At 43.7% G+C, this 14,206-nt stretch overlaps 1 protein-coding gene across 1 annotated transcript in view; it reads left to right on the top strand.

Moving 5' to 3' along the window:
• LOC139375683 (lutropin-choriogonadotropic hormone receptor-like) overlaps window positions 1-14,206 on the top strand; it is a 42,782-nt gene that overhangs the window by 12,899 nt on the left and 15,677 nt on the right. The window contains exons 6-8 of the mRNA XM_071117490.1: window positions 4,708-4,785; window positions 5,101-5,169; window positions 6,630-6,704. Coding sequence (XP_070973591.1) covers window positions 4,708-4,785; window positions 5,101-5,169; window positions 6,630-6,704 — 222 coding nt within the window. The remainder of the gene's footprint in view (window positions 1-4,707; window positions 4,786-5,100; window positions 5,170-6,629; window positions 6,705-14,206) is intronic.

The raw sequence follows: 14,206 nt of genomic DNA, 5'->3' as shown, positions 1-14,206 counted from the left end.
ACCGCCTGGTATAGAGGTCCTGGATGGCAGGGAGCTTGGCCCCGGTGATGTACTGGGCCATAAGCACTACCCTCTGTAGTGCCTTGCGGTCGGAGGCCGAGCAGTTGCCATACCAGGCAGTGATGCAACCCGTCAGGATGCTGTCGATGGTGCAGCTGTAAGGATCTGAGGACACATGCCAAATCTTTTCAGTCTCCTGAAGGGGAATAGGTTTTGTCGTGCGCTCTTCACAACTGTCTTGGTGTGCTTAGACAATGTTAGTTTGTTCATGATGTGGATGCCAAGGAACTTGAAGCTCTCAACCTGCTCCACTACAGTCCCGTCGAAGAGAATGGGGGCGTGCTCGGTCCTCCTTTTCCTGTGGTCCACAATCATATCCTTTGTCTTGATCACTTTGAGGGAAAGGTTGTTGTCCTTGCATCACACGGCCAGGTCTCTGATGTCCTCCCTATAGGCTGTCTCATCGTTGTCAGTGATCAGGCCTACCACTGTCGTGTCATCGGCAAATTTAATGATGGTGTTTGAATTGTGGCTGGCCATGCAGTCATGAGTGAACAGGGAGTACAGGAGGGGACTGAGCAGGCACCCCTGAGGGGCCCCCGTGTTGAGGACCAGCATGGCAGATGTGTTGTTACCTACCCTTACCACCTGGGTGCAACCTGTCCAGGATCCAGTTGCAGAGGGAGGTGTTTAGTCCCAGGGTTCTTAGCTTAGTGATGAGCTTTGAAGGCACTATGGTGTTTGAACGCTGAGCTGTGGTCAATGAATAGCATTCTCACACAGGTGTTCCTTTTGTCCAGGTGGGAAAAGGCACGTCTGTGCTAGAAAAAAAGTCCTAGAGTTTAGCATCTGCTTCATCTGACCACTTTTTTTATAGACCGAGTCACTGGTGCTTCCTGCTTTAATTTTTGCTTGTAATCAGGAGGATAGCGTTATGGTCAGATTTGCCAAATGGAGGGCGAGGGAGAGCTTTGTACGCGTCTCAGTGTGTGGAGTAAAAGTGTCTAGATTTTTTTTCCCTCAGGTTGCACATTTAACATGCTGATGGAAATTTGGTAAAACTGATTTAAAATTCCCTGCATTCACCGGCCACAAGGATCGCCGCCTCTGGATGAGCGTTTTCCTGTTTGCTTATGGTGGAATACAGCGCATTGAGTGTGAGAGAAACTTTGAGACTTACTTAGATATCGTGCACCAGCTGTTGTTTACATAAATGCATAGGCCCCCGCCCCGTGTCTTACCAGAGGCTGCTGTTTTGTCTTGCTGATAGAGTGTATAACCCGCCAGCTGTATGTTCTTAATGTTCGAGCCCTGAATGCTGATTGGCTGACAGCCATGGTGGGGCAAACAAGTATTTAGTCAGCCACCAATTGTGCAAGTTCTCCCACTTAAAAAGATGAGAGAAGCCTGTAATTTTCATCATAGGTACACTTCAACTATGACAGACAAAATAAGGAGAAAAAAAATCCAGAAAATCACATTGTAGGATTTTTAATTAATTTATTTTCAAATTATGGTGGAAAATAAGTATTTGGTCACCTACAAACAAGCAATATTTCTGGCTCTCACAGACCTGTAACTTCTTCTTTAAGAGGCTCCTCTGTCCTCCACTCGTTACCTGTATTAATGGCACCTGTTTAAACTTGTTATCAGTATAAAAGACACCTGTCCACAACCTCAAACAGTCACACTCCAAACTCCACTATGGCAAAGACCAAAGAGCTGTCAAAGGACACCAGAAACAAAACTGTAGACCTGCACCAGGCTGGGAAGACTGAATCTGCAATAGGTAAGCAGCTTGGTTTGAAGAAATCAACTGTGGGAGCAATTATTAGGAAATGGAAGACATACAAGACCACTGATAATCTCCCTCGATCTGGGTCTCCACGCAAGATCTCACCCCGTGGGGTCAAAATTATCACAAGAACGGTGAGCAAAAATCCCAGAACCACACGGGGGGACCTAGTGAATGACCTGCAGAGAGCTGGGACCAAAGTAACAAAGCCTACCATCAGTAACACACTATGCCGCCAGGGACTCAAATCCTGCAGTGCCAGAGGTGTCCCCCTGCTTAAGCCAGTACATGCACCTTTGTTTAAGAAACTCAATATCTTGTCTACATTAATGTACGCCAATTTTTACAAATACTCATACCACCCAGACCATTTACCTAAACCCTTCAATGGATTCTTCCAGGTTAATTCTGAAATCCATCTATATAACACAAGACACTGCGATAACCTTCACCCTCCCCACTGCTGCACCTCACATAGTCAATTCTCTATCAGATACAGAGGTACCATACTCTGGAATTCTTATCTTCACATTGCCAAAACCTCATCATTCCTCAATAACTTCAAGCGAAGACTGGGGGTCAGCCTGATGAACCAAACTACTCAGTAATCTCCTCCATATAGCCCAACTCTCACATCTATCTACACATGCACACACATTTAAACAAAGCATATACTGTTTTAGTTTTTTTTGTGATTGCCGATTGGTTCATTTGTACATTTATGATTAGTGGGTTTTGTTATCTGTTTTAACAAAGCTTTATTTTTTTACTTATGTATTGTGTATTGTTTTTTTGGGGTGTGGTTTTTATGTAATCCCTTGGGCTTCCAACCTGCACATTGTTTATCTTTATTTGTTTTCATCTGTATTGTTGTTTATCACTTATTTTCTTTGGTGCAAATAAATTAAACCTTAAACCTTCTTTTCTTTTCTCTCCTCTCCTCTCCACTCCTATCCACTTCTTTTCTCTCCTATCCTCTCCTATCCCTTCTCTTATTTTCACTCCCCTTCTCTTCTCTCCTATCCCTTCTCTTATTTTCTCTCCCCTCCTCTCCTCTTTTCTCCTATCCTCTTCTCTCCTATCCTCTCTTCTCTCCTATCCGCTTCTATCCTCTTCTGTCCTATCCTCTTCTATCCTATCCGCTTCTCTCCTCTTCTGTCCTATCCTCTTCTCTCCTCTTCTCTCCTATCCTCTTCTCTCCTATCCGCTTCTCTCCTCTTCTGTCCTATCCTCTTCTCTCCTATCCTCTCTTCTCTACTATCCGCTCCTCTCCTCTTCTGTCCTATCCTCTTCTCTCCTATCCGCTTCTGTCCTATCCTCTTCTCTCCTCTTCTCTCCTATCCGCTTCTCTCCTATCCGCTTCTCTCCTATCCTCTTCTCTCCTATCCTCTTCTCTTCTATCCGCTTCTCTCCTCTTCTGTCCTATCCTCTTCTCTCCTATCCTCTCTTCTCTACTATCCGCTCATCTCATCTTCTGTCCTATCCTCTTCTCTCCTCTTCTCTCCTATCCGCTTCTCTCCTCTTCTGTCCTATCCTCTTCTCTTCTCTACTATCCTCTTCTCTCCTATCCGCTTCCCTCCTCTTCTGTCCTATCCTCTTCTCTCCTATCCTCTGTTCTCCTCTTCTCTCCTATCCTCTTCTCTCCTATCCTCTCTTCTCTCCTATCCGCTCCTCTTCTGTCCTATCCTCTTCTCTCCTATCCTCTTCTCTCCTATCCGCTTCTCTCCTCTTCTGTCCTATCCTCTTCTCTCCTATCCTCTCTTCTCTACTATCCGCTCCTCTCCTCTTCTGTCCTATCCTCTTCTCTCCTATCCGCTTCTGTCCTATCCTCTTCTCTCCTCTTCTCTCCTATCCGCTTCTCTCCTATCCGCTTCTCTCCTATCCTCTTCTCTCCTATCCTCTTCTCTCCTATCCGCTTCTCTCCTCTTCTGTCCTATCCTCTTCTCTCCTATCCTCTCTTCTCTACTATCCGCTCATCTCATCTTCTGTCCTATCCTCTTCTCTCCTCTTCTCTCCTATCCGCTTATCTCCTCTTCTGTCCTATCCTCTTCTCTTCTCTACTATCCTCTTCTCTCCTATCCGCTTCCCTCCTCTTCTGTCCTATCCTCTTCTCTCCTATCCTCTGTTCTCCTCTTCTCTCCTATCCTCTTCTCTCCTATCCTCTCTTCTCTCCTATCCGCTCCTCTTCTGTCCTATCCTCTTCTCTCCTATCCTCTTCTATCCTATCCGCTTCTCTCCTCTTCTGTCCTATCCTCTTCTCTCCTATCCTCTCTTCTCTACTATCCGCTCCTCTCCTCTTCTGTCCTATCCTCTTCTGTCCTATCCGCTTCTCTCCTCTTCTCTCCTATCCGCTTCTCTCCTCTTCTCTCCTCTTCTCTCCTATCCGCTTCTCTCCTCTTCTCTCCTATCCGCTTCTCTCCTCTTCTGTCCTATCCTCTTCTCTCCTCTTCTCTCCTATCCTCTCTTCTCTCCTATCCGCTCCTCTTCTATCCGCTTCTCTCCTATCCTCTCTTCTCTACTATCCGCTCCTCTCATCTTCTGTCCTATCCTCTTCTCTCCTATCCTCTCTTCTCTACTATCCGCTCCTCTCATCTTCTGTCCTATCCTCTTCTCTCCTCTTCTGTCCTATCCGCTTCTCTCCTCTTCTGTCCTATCCTCTTCTCTCCTCTTCCCTCCTATCCTCTTCCCTCCTATCCTCTTCCCTCCTATCCTCTTCTCTCCTATCCGCTTCTGTCCTATCCTCTTCTCTCCTATCCTATCCGCTCCTCTTCTCTCCTATCCTCTTCTCTCCTATCCTCTTCTCTCCTATCCTCTGCTCTTCTCTCCACTTCTCTCCTATCCTCTGTTCTCCTCTTCTCTCCTATCCTCTTCTCTCCTATCCTCTGCTCTTCTCTTCTCTCTTCTGTGTGCAGTGAGCTGGGAGACAACATGCAGCTCCACAGTATACCTGCCAATGCCTTTCAAGGGATCACAGAGGAGAGTGTGTACATGTGAGTATCCAAACAGCCATAATATAGGATATCCAATTTTCGTGAGAATTTCATTTTGTCTCACCACGTGTTCAGATCAGTGATGAGAAAAAGATCTCATCTGGCTGTTTAATGTAAGAATTGTTTCACTGCTGATTTAATTAAATCTCATCTAATTGATTGCGGTAACCATGATCATTTTCATCAAATCCAGGGTTTAGGACAGCACTTGTGAATTATGTTTTTCAATCCATTACTGCTGTATGTAAGCAATTGTAAATCGGTCAAGCTGATAACAACCAATTGAAATTAAATGTGTGAAAATGTTTCTTTCAGGAAAATTATAAAAAATGGATTCAAGGAAATCAAGTCGCACGCTTTCAACGGAACAAAGCTGGATAAACTGTACGTAATTCCTCTCAAACAATTAACCTTTTCTTCCGCTTCCTGCTTTGTTTCAGTTCTTACAATGAAGTGCCTGAACACACAAACACGTGCAAGCACTCACACAACATCTAAACAGGAGCTGCTCTTGTGGTTTTTGCTAAGCCTTGGTTGCTGTTATTAGAGATGTGTCAAAGGCTTGGTTAATCAAAGAAACCCAGTAAAATAACATCTTGGAAGACACAACATTGAGTGGGTGCCATGTTGTTTACTTTACCCTGCGCCACGCTGTGGCGGTGGGTTGCAACATCTTGATCTCGCCAGAATCGCTTTCAATGAGTCTAAACATTCATATACCAAACACAAATAGAAACGCAACATGCAACAATTTATACGATTTTACTGAGTTACAGTTCATAGAAGGAAAACGGTCAATTGAAATAAATTCATTAGGCCCTAATCTATGGATTTCGGTCATCAGCCCACCCACTGGGAGCCAGGGATTGTCTCTAAATTACATTATCTGAAAATTTGTCATAAACCAATCCCTACCCATGCATCGTGGAAGAAAGACCTCTCTGTGTGTAGTACTGTGACTAATTGGAAAAGGGTTTTTTGTCCAACATATAATTTTCCTCAAGAAACCCCAACCACCAAATGATACATTACAATTTTGCCCATAGAACTTACTGCACACCATGCAAACTATTCAAGGTGAAAGCCAGACAATCCTCAATTTGCTCACTGTACCCTCAGGGGGCTCCTGGCAATTTTTTCATATGGTCTGTGAGTGCCCAGGGGTTTTACGTTTCTGTGGTTGTGTTTCATCCGGTCTCATTGACATAATGGTTAGAAATGTTCACCATCTATTTTATTGTTAAATGAGGACATGACTCTATCTGTCAAACAGCAACGTATTTGGCTGGCTGGATTAACAACAGCCAAAAAGATGATAGCTTCACGTTGGCAGGCTCCTCATTCTTTAAGCAGACAGCAGTGGCTGTTATCATTCATGGACATTATAAACATGGAAATATCTGTAGGACGCATGCATGGGGTGAGTGAAAGAAACATATTTTCTCTTTCATCAACTTATGACTCTGTAAAAACACTGCTGTTTTTTTTACACCACTAATCTAAATTTGGGTTGAGGAAATCCTGTGAACTGTTTGTCTTGTTCGGTCTTGTCACTTGTTTCCTTGTCCAATCTGTCTTGTGTACCTAATTGAAAATAATAAAAACGTGATCACAAAAACATGAGTCTAAACAAACAAAGCTTAGTTAGTAGAGCTGAGGATCTGTCGGGCATCCATAGAAAAACTACTAGGTTTTAGAGAAGAGAAAACAAAAGGGTCAAACATCAGAATACAAAAGCAAAACACCCATGTTCCACTCATTTATTGCAAGTATATAACTTCCATTGTGATAAAGACAAACATGATTTAATACTATGTGTATCATGTGATGGTTTTCTCGTGTAGGATTCTGAAAGACAACAGGTATCTGAGGAACATTCATGAAGATGCCTTTGAGGGAGCATCAGGGCCAACTGTGCTGTAAGTGAATACTTCCTTAGAGAACTCTTATGTAACATTCACCTTCAATACAGTCCATTCCTATAACATAATCATCCCACTGTGCACAGATGTCAATTCAACGTCTATTCCACGTTGGTTCCACATAATTTCATTGAAATGACGTGGAAACAACGTGATTCAACCAGGACTACAGGAAACGGAGGGCTGAGCACGGCCCTATTCACATCAACAGGGCTGTAGTGGAGCGGGTCAAGAGCTTCAAATACCTCAGTGTCCACATCACTAAGGATCTATCATGGTCCACACACACCAACACAGTCGTGAAGAGGGCATGACACCGCCTCTTCCCCCTAAAGATGCTGAAAAGATTTGGCATGTGTCCTCAGATCCACAAAAAGTATTGAAGCTGCACCGTTGAGAGCATCTTGACTGGCTGTATCACCGCTTGGTATGGCAACTACTTGGCATCAAACTGCAAGGCGCTAGAGGGTAGTGTGTACATTGTAGTACATCACTGGGGCCGAGCTCCCTGCAATTCAGGACCTCGATACCAGGAGGTGTCAGAGGAAGGCCCTTAAAATTGTCAGACTCCAGCCACCCAAGTCATAGACTGTTCTCTCTGCTACAGCACAGCAAGCGGTACCGATGCACCTAGTCTGGAACCAACAGGACCCTGAACAGCTTCTACCCCCAAGCCATAAGACTGCTAAATAGTTAGTTAAATAGTTAAAACCAAATCACCTACCTGGACTTTCTGCATTGACCCTTTTTGAGCAAACCTTTTTTGACTCACTGGTACCATTTGTACTGGTATCCTTTGTACTGGTATCCTTTGTACTGGTATCCTTTGTACTGGTATCCTTTGTACTGGTACCGTTTGTACTGGTACCGTTTGTACTGGTACCGTTTGTACTGGTATCCTTTGTACTGGTACCCTTTGCATATAGCCAAGTTATCGTATAGCCAACTCATTGTGTATCTACAGTATTATTACTTTTATTATTATTATGTGTTATTTTTTATATCTTCTTTCACTCTGCATTGTTGGGAAGGTGTTACGAATCTCTTTTGGCCCGACAGTCTAGGGGGGATGGTAGTGAAAAGAAACACACACAGGATACACACAGACACAGGATACCTGTATCCGTAACACTCCCACCCTTAAAAGAGCAACCCTAGGGATTGCGACCACAGTATTACAATTAATACTTACAACAACAACGTCAACCTTGCCAAAACATACAAAAATCATTTTCACACACGAGACACAAACTGGTTACCCAATTTTGTCTTCGGTAACGGTCCGACACAATCAACCACCACATGCCCAAATGGTTCACCTATGACAGGTATGGGACAAAGAGGAGCAGGAGGAATAACCTGATTTGGTTTTCCTGTTATCTGACAGGTGTGGCATGTCCGACAGAACTGAGCCACATCTTGTTTTAAACCTGGCCAAAAGAAATGTCGAAGGATCCGATCATACGTCTTTGTAATTCCTAAATGACCAGACCACTGGTGATCATGAGCAAGGGATAACACATTTTGTCGAAAGGCTGTAGGAATCACTATTTGGTAAACAGCATTCCAATCTCCACCCGCGTCAACATGGGATTTCCATTTACGCATGAGGAGATTACCATCAATGAAGTAAGCCACATTCTTCTTCTTCACCTCTTCTAACGAGACAACACTAGAAAAACATTTAGCAAGCTTGTTGTCAACCTTTTGGTTAGCAATCAGCTGCTCACGAGTAACTGGTATTGCATCAGCAATAAGTTCAACGTTCTTTAATTCTTTCCTGGGCTGTTTGTCAGAGGTGATCAACTTCTCAGAGGTATCACACAATCCATCCTCTTGATCATCCTCTTTGAACAGAACAGTGTTCGACAAATCTATCACGTCACCCTCTTGTAGTGCCTGAGCACGAGTGACAGCACAAGCGGGGAACACATGTGGATAACTCTGTGCCAACTCATTCGAGAGAGAGTGGTCACTTTTATCCAATACTTCCAATACGGGTACTACCTTTCCTCCGGCAATATCGTTACCCAGTATAAAGGTCACACCTTTCACTGGCAACATAGGACGTACCCCCACTCTGAATATTCCACTGATTAACTCAGAGTGTACTTTCACAAAGTGCAACGGCACTGGGACAAAACCCATTTCAATACCCTGCACTAACACACTGGAACCACAGTATGTATCGTCAGATAAGGGCAACACATCAGACAATATAAACGACTGCGCCGCACCAGTATCTCTAAGGATTTTAACCGGACGCTGAGACGCTTCGTCATTCTCTAGGGACACAAACCCATCGGAAATGAATGGTTCATAACTACGGTCGGGGACTGGGTCTTTCAAACTACAGTTACTCTGAGGCACCTGTTTTGTTGTAGACCTCACAACCGTACGAATTAGAGCAACACCTGTTGGTGGCTTGGCACGAAGAGGCATCCCTCGTTTGCGTTTAAGCAGGAAGCAATCATTAATCATATGTCCCACTTTATGACAATAGAAACAGGAACGCTCATTCTTCTGCCGTGCTTGATATACTACTGCTGGCCGACTAGGGCTAAAGGTAGGAAACTCAGTGGTTCTACTCTCAGTTTGAGCCGAAAACACACTCTTGTGCGTCAACACAAACTCGTCTGCCAACACAGACGCTTCTGCCAGGGAGGATACTTTCTGTTCGTTTAGGTAAACTACAATGCGTTCGGGTAAGCAATTTTTAAACTCTTCCAACAAGATTAACTCCCGGAGAGAGTTGAAATCAGTTACCTTACTAGCAGCATGCCATTTATCAAACAGATTTCCCTTATCTCTAGCAAATTCCACATAAGTCTTACTAGAAGACTTTCTATGAGACCTAAATCTCTGTCGGTATGCCTCAGGCACAAGCTCATAGGCACGAAGAACAGTAGCTTTGACCACTTCATAATTCAAACTGTCCTCCAGAGGTAGCGCTGACAAAACCTCTTGGGCTTTACCAGTTAATTTACACTGAAGTAATAGGCACCATACCTCTTCAGGCCACTTCAATGCTACGGCTATACGCTCAAATACACAAAAATAGGAGTCAACCTCCGACTCTCTGAACAAAGGTACTAAGGCTATCTGCCTACTAATGTCAAACGTGTTTGAGGACACAGCAGGTGAGGACGGCTCACAAACAGGCACAGTAGGAAAGAAGGCTAGCCTCGCTGTCTCTGCCTCCAGTTCCATCTGGCGCATTTTAAACGTCATCTGCCGCTGTTCTCTTTCTGCCTCAATTTTACACATCATCTGCCGTTGTTCTCGTTCTTTTTCTGCCTCAATTTTACACATCTCCAACTGGAGAGTCTCTCGCCTAATTTGGGCTCTCTCTTCCACCTCTAGTTGGAACTGTGCTAAACGGACATCCCTTCTGGCATCACCGTTTGACAGTGGGGAGAGTGGATCAAAATGGGACAATGTGGCTGGTGTTTTAGCCTCACCCTCATTATCAGATACCAATGGGCTTATAGGAGCAGTTACATCCCCTACAGGGTTAGTAGACTCAGGCAGCGGTAACACAAGCACCTGCTCTTCCAACAATACATTTAACACTAGCTGTTTAACCTCCGCCTTAACTACACTCTGCGGAATCTGCTATGACGCTCAACACTGAACTATACCACTACAACAATCTACATGAGCGGCATGGGTGTCAGTAAAGACATATCCCGGATGAGGCTCCACTTATGTTACGAATCTCTTTTGGCCCGACAGTCTAGGGGGGATGGTAGTGAAAAGAAACACACACAGGATACACACAGACACAGGATACCTGTATCCGTAACAGAAGGGCACGTAAGTAAGCATTTCACTGTAGGTCCACACCTGTTGTTTACGAAGCATGTGACAAATAAAAATGTATTTTATTTGTGTGCCCAGTGGGATTCTTCCTGCCACACTGACCTCTATGGAGTCCCAGTATTTCCTATCTATAACTGGAAATGTCAAAGATACACATTAGTTATACAGTACATGTAAAGATTACATGGACACTAAATCTGACTACTGAGACCTGTTATCATAGAGACCTTGTGGTTTATGGTGTGTTATACAACGGGTGGGTCTAATCCTGATTGGAGAGGTTTCTTAATTATTATTCATTAAAAAGTTAAATAAAACAAGTTTGATGCTTGTTGACAAAGGCATGCAGTAATCTATACTGAACAAAAATATAAACGCAACATGTAAAATGTTGTTCCCATGTTTCATGAAATAAAAGATCCCAGAAAAGGCCAATCTGCAGGTCGAAAAATTGCACCGGAAGAAATGGCATCAGTTTTACGGGTGCCCAACCAATTGTGCTATTATGTGTTTTTTCCCGCGTTATTTGCAACTTATTTTGTACATAATATTTCTGCAACCGTATCTTACGGCAAAAAAAGAGGTTCTGGATATCAGGACAGCGATCACTCACCTCTGATTAGACAAAGTGCTTCTAGATATCAGGACAGCGATCACTCACCTCGGATTAGACAAAGAGCTTCTGATATCAGGACAGCGATCACTCACCTCGGATTAGACAAAGAGCTTCTGATATCAGGACAGCGATCACTCACCTCGGATTAGACAAAGATTTTTTTCTTCAACAAGCAAGACGCACAGGACACTCTCCAAACACCCGACAGGGCCAACATCCCCGTTATTTGCAAGAGGAAGCAACGCAGGTACAGAGGACAAAGAGCCGGATGACTGGTCAGGACCCGGGAAAGGCGAGTGGGAAAGCCTCCGTTACTGTTGATACTACTCGCCAACGTGCATTCATTGGACAATAAAAAAGACAGGGTATGATCACGAATATCCTACCAACGGGACATCAAAAACTGTAATATCCTATGTTTCACGGAGTCGTGGCTGAATGACGACATGGATATTCAGCTAGCGGGATATACGCTGCACCGGCAAGATAGAACTGCACACTCAAGATAAGACGTCTGTGCATATTTGTAAACAACAGCTGGTGCACGAAATCTAAGGAAGTCTCTAGATTTTGCCTCCCTGAAGTAGAGTATATTGTGATTGCAGGCCAAACTACTTGCCTAGAGAGTTTTCATCTATACTTTTCGTGGCAGTTTATTTACCACCATAGACAGACATTGGCATTAGGCAACAACGAGACAGCCTATAGGGAGGAGGTCAGAGACCTGGCCGGGTGGTGCCAGAATAACAACCTATCCCTCAACGTAACCAAGACTAAGGAGATGATTGTGGACTACAGGACAAGGAGGACTGAGCACACCCCCATTCTCATCGACGGGGCTGTAATGGAGAAGGTTGAGGGCTTCAAGTTCCTTGGTGTCCACATCAACAACAAACTAGAATGGTCCAAACACACCAAGACAGTCGTGAAAAGGGCACGACAAAGCCCTCAAGAAACTAAAAATATTTGGCATTGGTCCTGAGATCCTCAAAAGGTTCTACAGCTGCAACATCAAGAGCATCCTGACTGGTTGCATCACTGCCTGGTACGGCAATTGCTCGGGCTCTGACAGCAAGGCACTACAGAGGGTAGTGCGTACGGCCCAGTACATCACTGGGGCTAAGCTGCTTGCCGTCCAGGACCTCTACACCAGGCGGTGTCAGAGGAATGCCCTACAAATTGTCAAAGACCCCAGCCACAGACTGTTCTCTCTACTACCGCATGGCAAGCCGTACCGGAGTGCCAAGTCTAGGACAAAAAGGCTTCTCAACAGTTTTACCCCCAAGCAATAAGATGCCTGAACAGGTAATCAAATGGCTACCCGGACTATTTGCATTGTGTGCCCCACCCAACCCCTCTTTTTACGCTGCTGCTACTCTCTGTTTATCATACATGCATAGTCACTTTAACTATACATTCATGTACATACTACCTCAATTGGGCCGACCAACCAGTGCTCCCGCACATTGGCTAACCGGGCTGTCTGCATTGTGTCCCACCCACCACCCGCCAACCCCTCTTTTACGCTACTGCTACTCTCTGTTCATCATATTTACATAGTCACTTTAACCATATCTACAGTGCCTTGCGAAAGTATTCCGCCCCCTTGAACTTTGCGACCTTTTGCCACATTTCAGGCTTCAAACATAAAGATATAAAACTGTATTTTTTTGTGAAGAATCAACAACAAGTGGGACACAATCATGAAGTGGAACGACATTTATTGGATATTTCAAACTTTTTTAACAAATCAAAAACTGAAAAATTGGGCGTGCAAAATTATTCAGCCCCCTTATTATCCTACCCCCTCCTTCAGCGTCCTGCTACTCATGCCAGGAATATAGTATATGCATATGATTAGTATGTGTGGATAGAAAACACTCTGAAGTTTCTAAAACTGGTTAAATCACGGCAGTGACTATAACAGAGCGTGTGTTTCATCAAAAAGCGCAAGAAAAACTGGTCACTGAAATCTGAAAAAATATCCATGCGCCCCTTTCATGAATTATTTAAAGGAAACCAAATTTAATATGGAGACGGATGCAATTCCTACAGCTTCCACACGATGTCGCCAAAAACGTCATTTTCATTGACAAAAATCCATTGAGACATTACGAATAGATCCTTGATTCCATCCAGCCTACCTCAATCGATTTTGGAAGATTGAAAAATGGACACTGTTTTCTTTTGTAGCTGCTATTGAATACAGATCGCCCAGTGATCAATTTGATCGCTTATTAACGTTTACAAATACCTAAAGTTGGGTTATAAAAGTAGGTTGAAGTTTTTTGTCAAAGAATATAGGCAACTTATATAATTTTTAAACATGACGTTGCGTGTTGGAAGAGAGCTTTTTTCGTGATGCAGACAGGCCATACAAATGGATATTTTGGGCATTCATGGACGGATTTAATCGGGAAAAAGACCAATTTGTGATGTTTATGGGACATATAGGAGTGCCAACAAAGAATATCATCAAAGGTAATGAATGTTTTATATTTTATTTCTGCGTTTTTGTGTAGCGCCGGCTACGCTAATTATTTTGTTTACGTCGCCTTCAGGCATTTTGGGGTGTTGCATGCTATCAGATAATAGCTTCTCATGCTTTCGCCGAAAAGCATTTTAAAAATCTGACTTGTTGGCTAGATTCACAACGAGTGTAGCTTTAATTCAATACCCTACATGTATATTTTAATGAACGTTTGAGTTTTAACGAGTACATTTAGCATTTAGCGTAGCGCATTTGCATTTCCAGGTGCCTACTTGAGACGCAGACGTCTCAAGTAGTAGCAAGAAGTTAAGTTAATACTTTGTAGCGCCACCTTTTGCTGCGATTACAGCTGTAAGTCGCTTGGGGTATGTCTCTATCAGTTTTGCACATCGAGAGACTGAAATTTTTTCCCATTCCTCCTTGCAAAACAGCTCGAGCTCAGTGAGGTTGGATGGAGAGCATTTGTGAACAGCAGTTGTCAGTTCTTTCCACAGATTCTCGATTGGATTCAGGTCTGGACTTTGACTTGGCCATTCTAACACCTAGATGTGTTTATTTTTGAACCATTCC

The sequence above is a fragment of the Oncorhynchus clarkii genome, chromosome 20 (assembly GCF_045791955.1).
Source record: "Oncorhynchus clarkii lewisi isolate Uvic-CL-2024 chromosome 20, UVic_Ocla_1.0, whole genome shotgun sequence".
NCBI lineage: Eukaryota > Metazoa > Chordata > Actinopteri > Salmoniformes > Salmonidae > Oncorhynchus > Oncorhynchus clarkii.
This window is presented reverse-complemented; position numbering and strand designations above follow the sequence as displayed.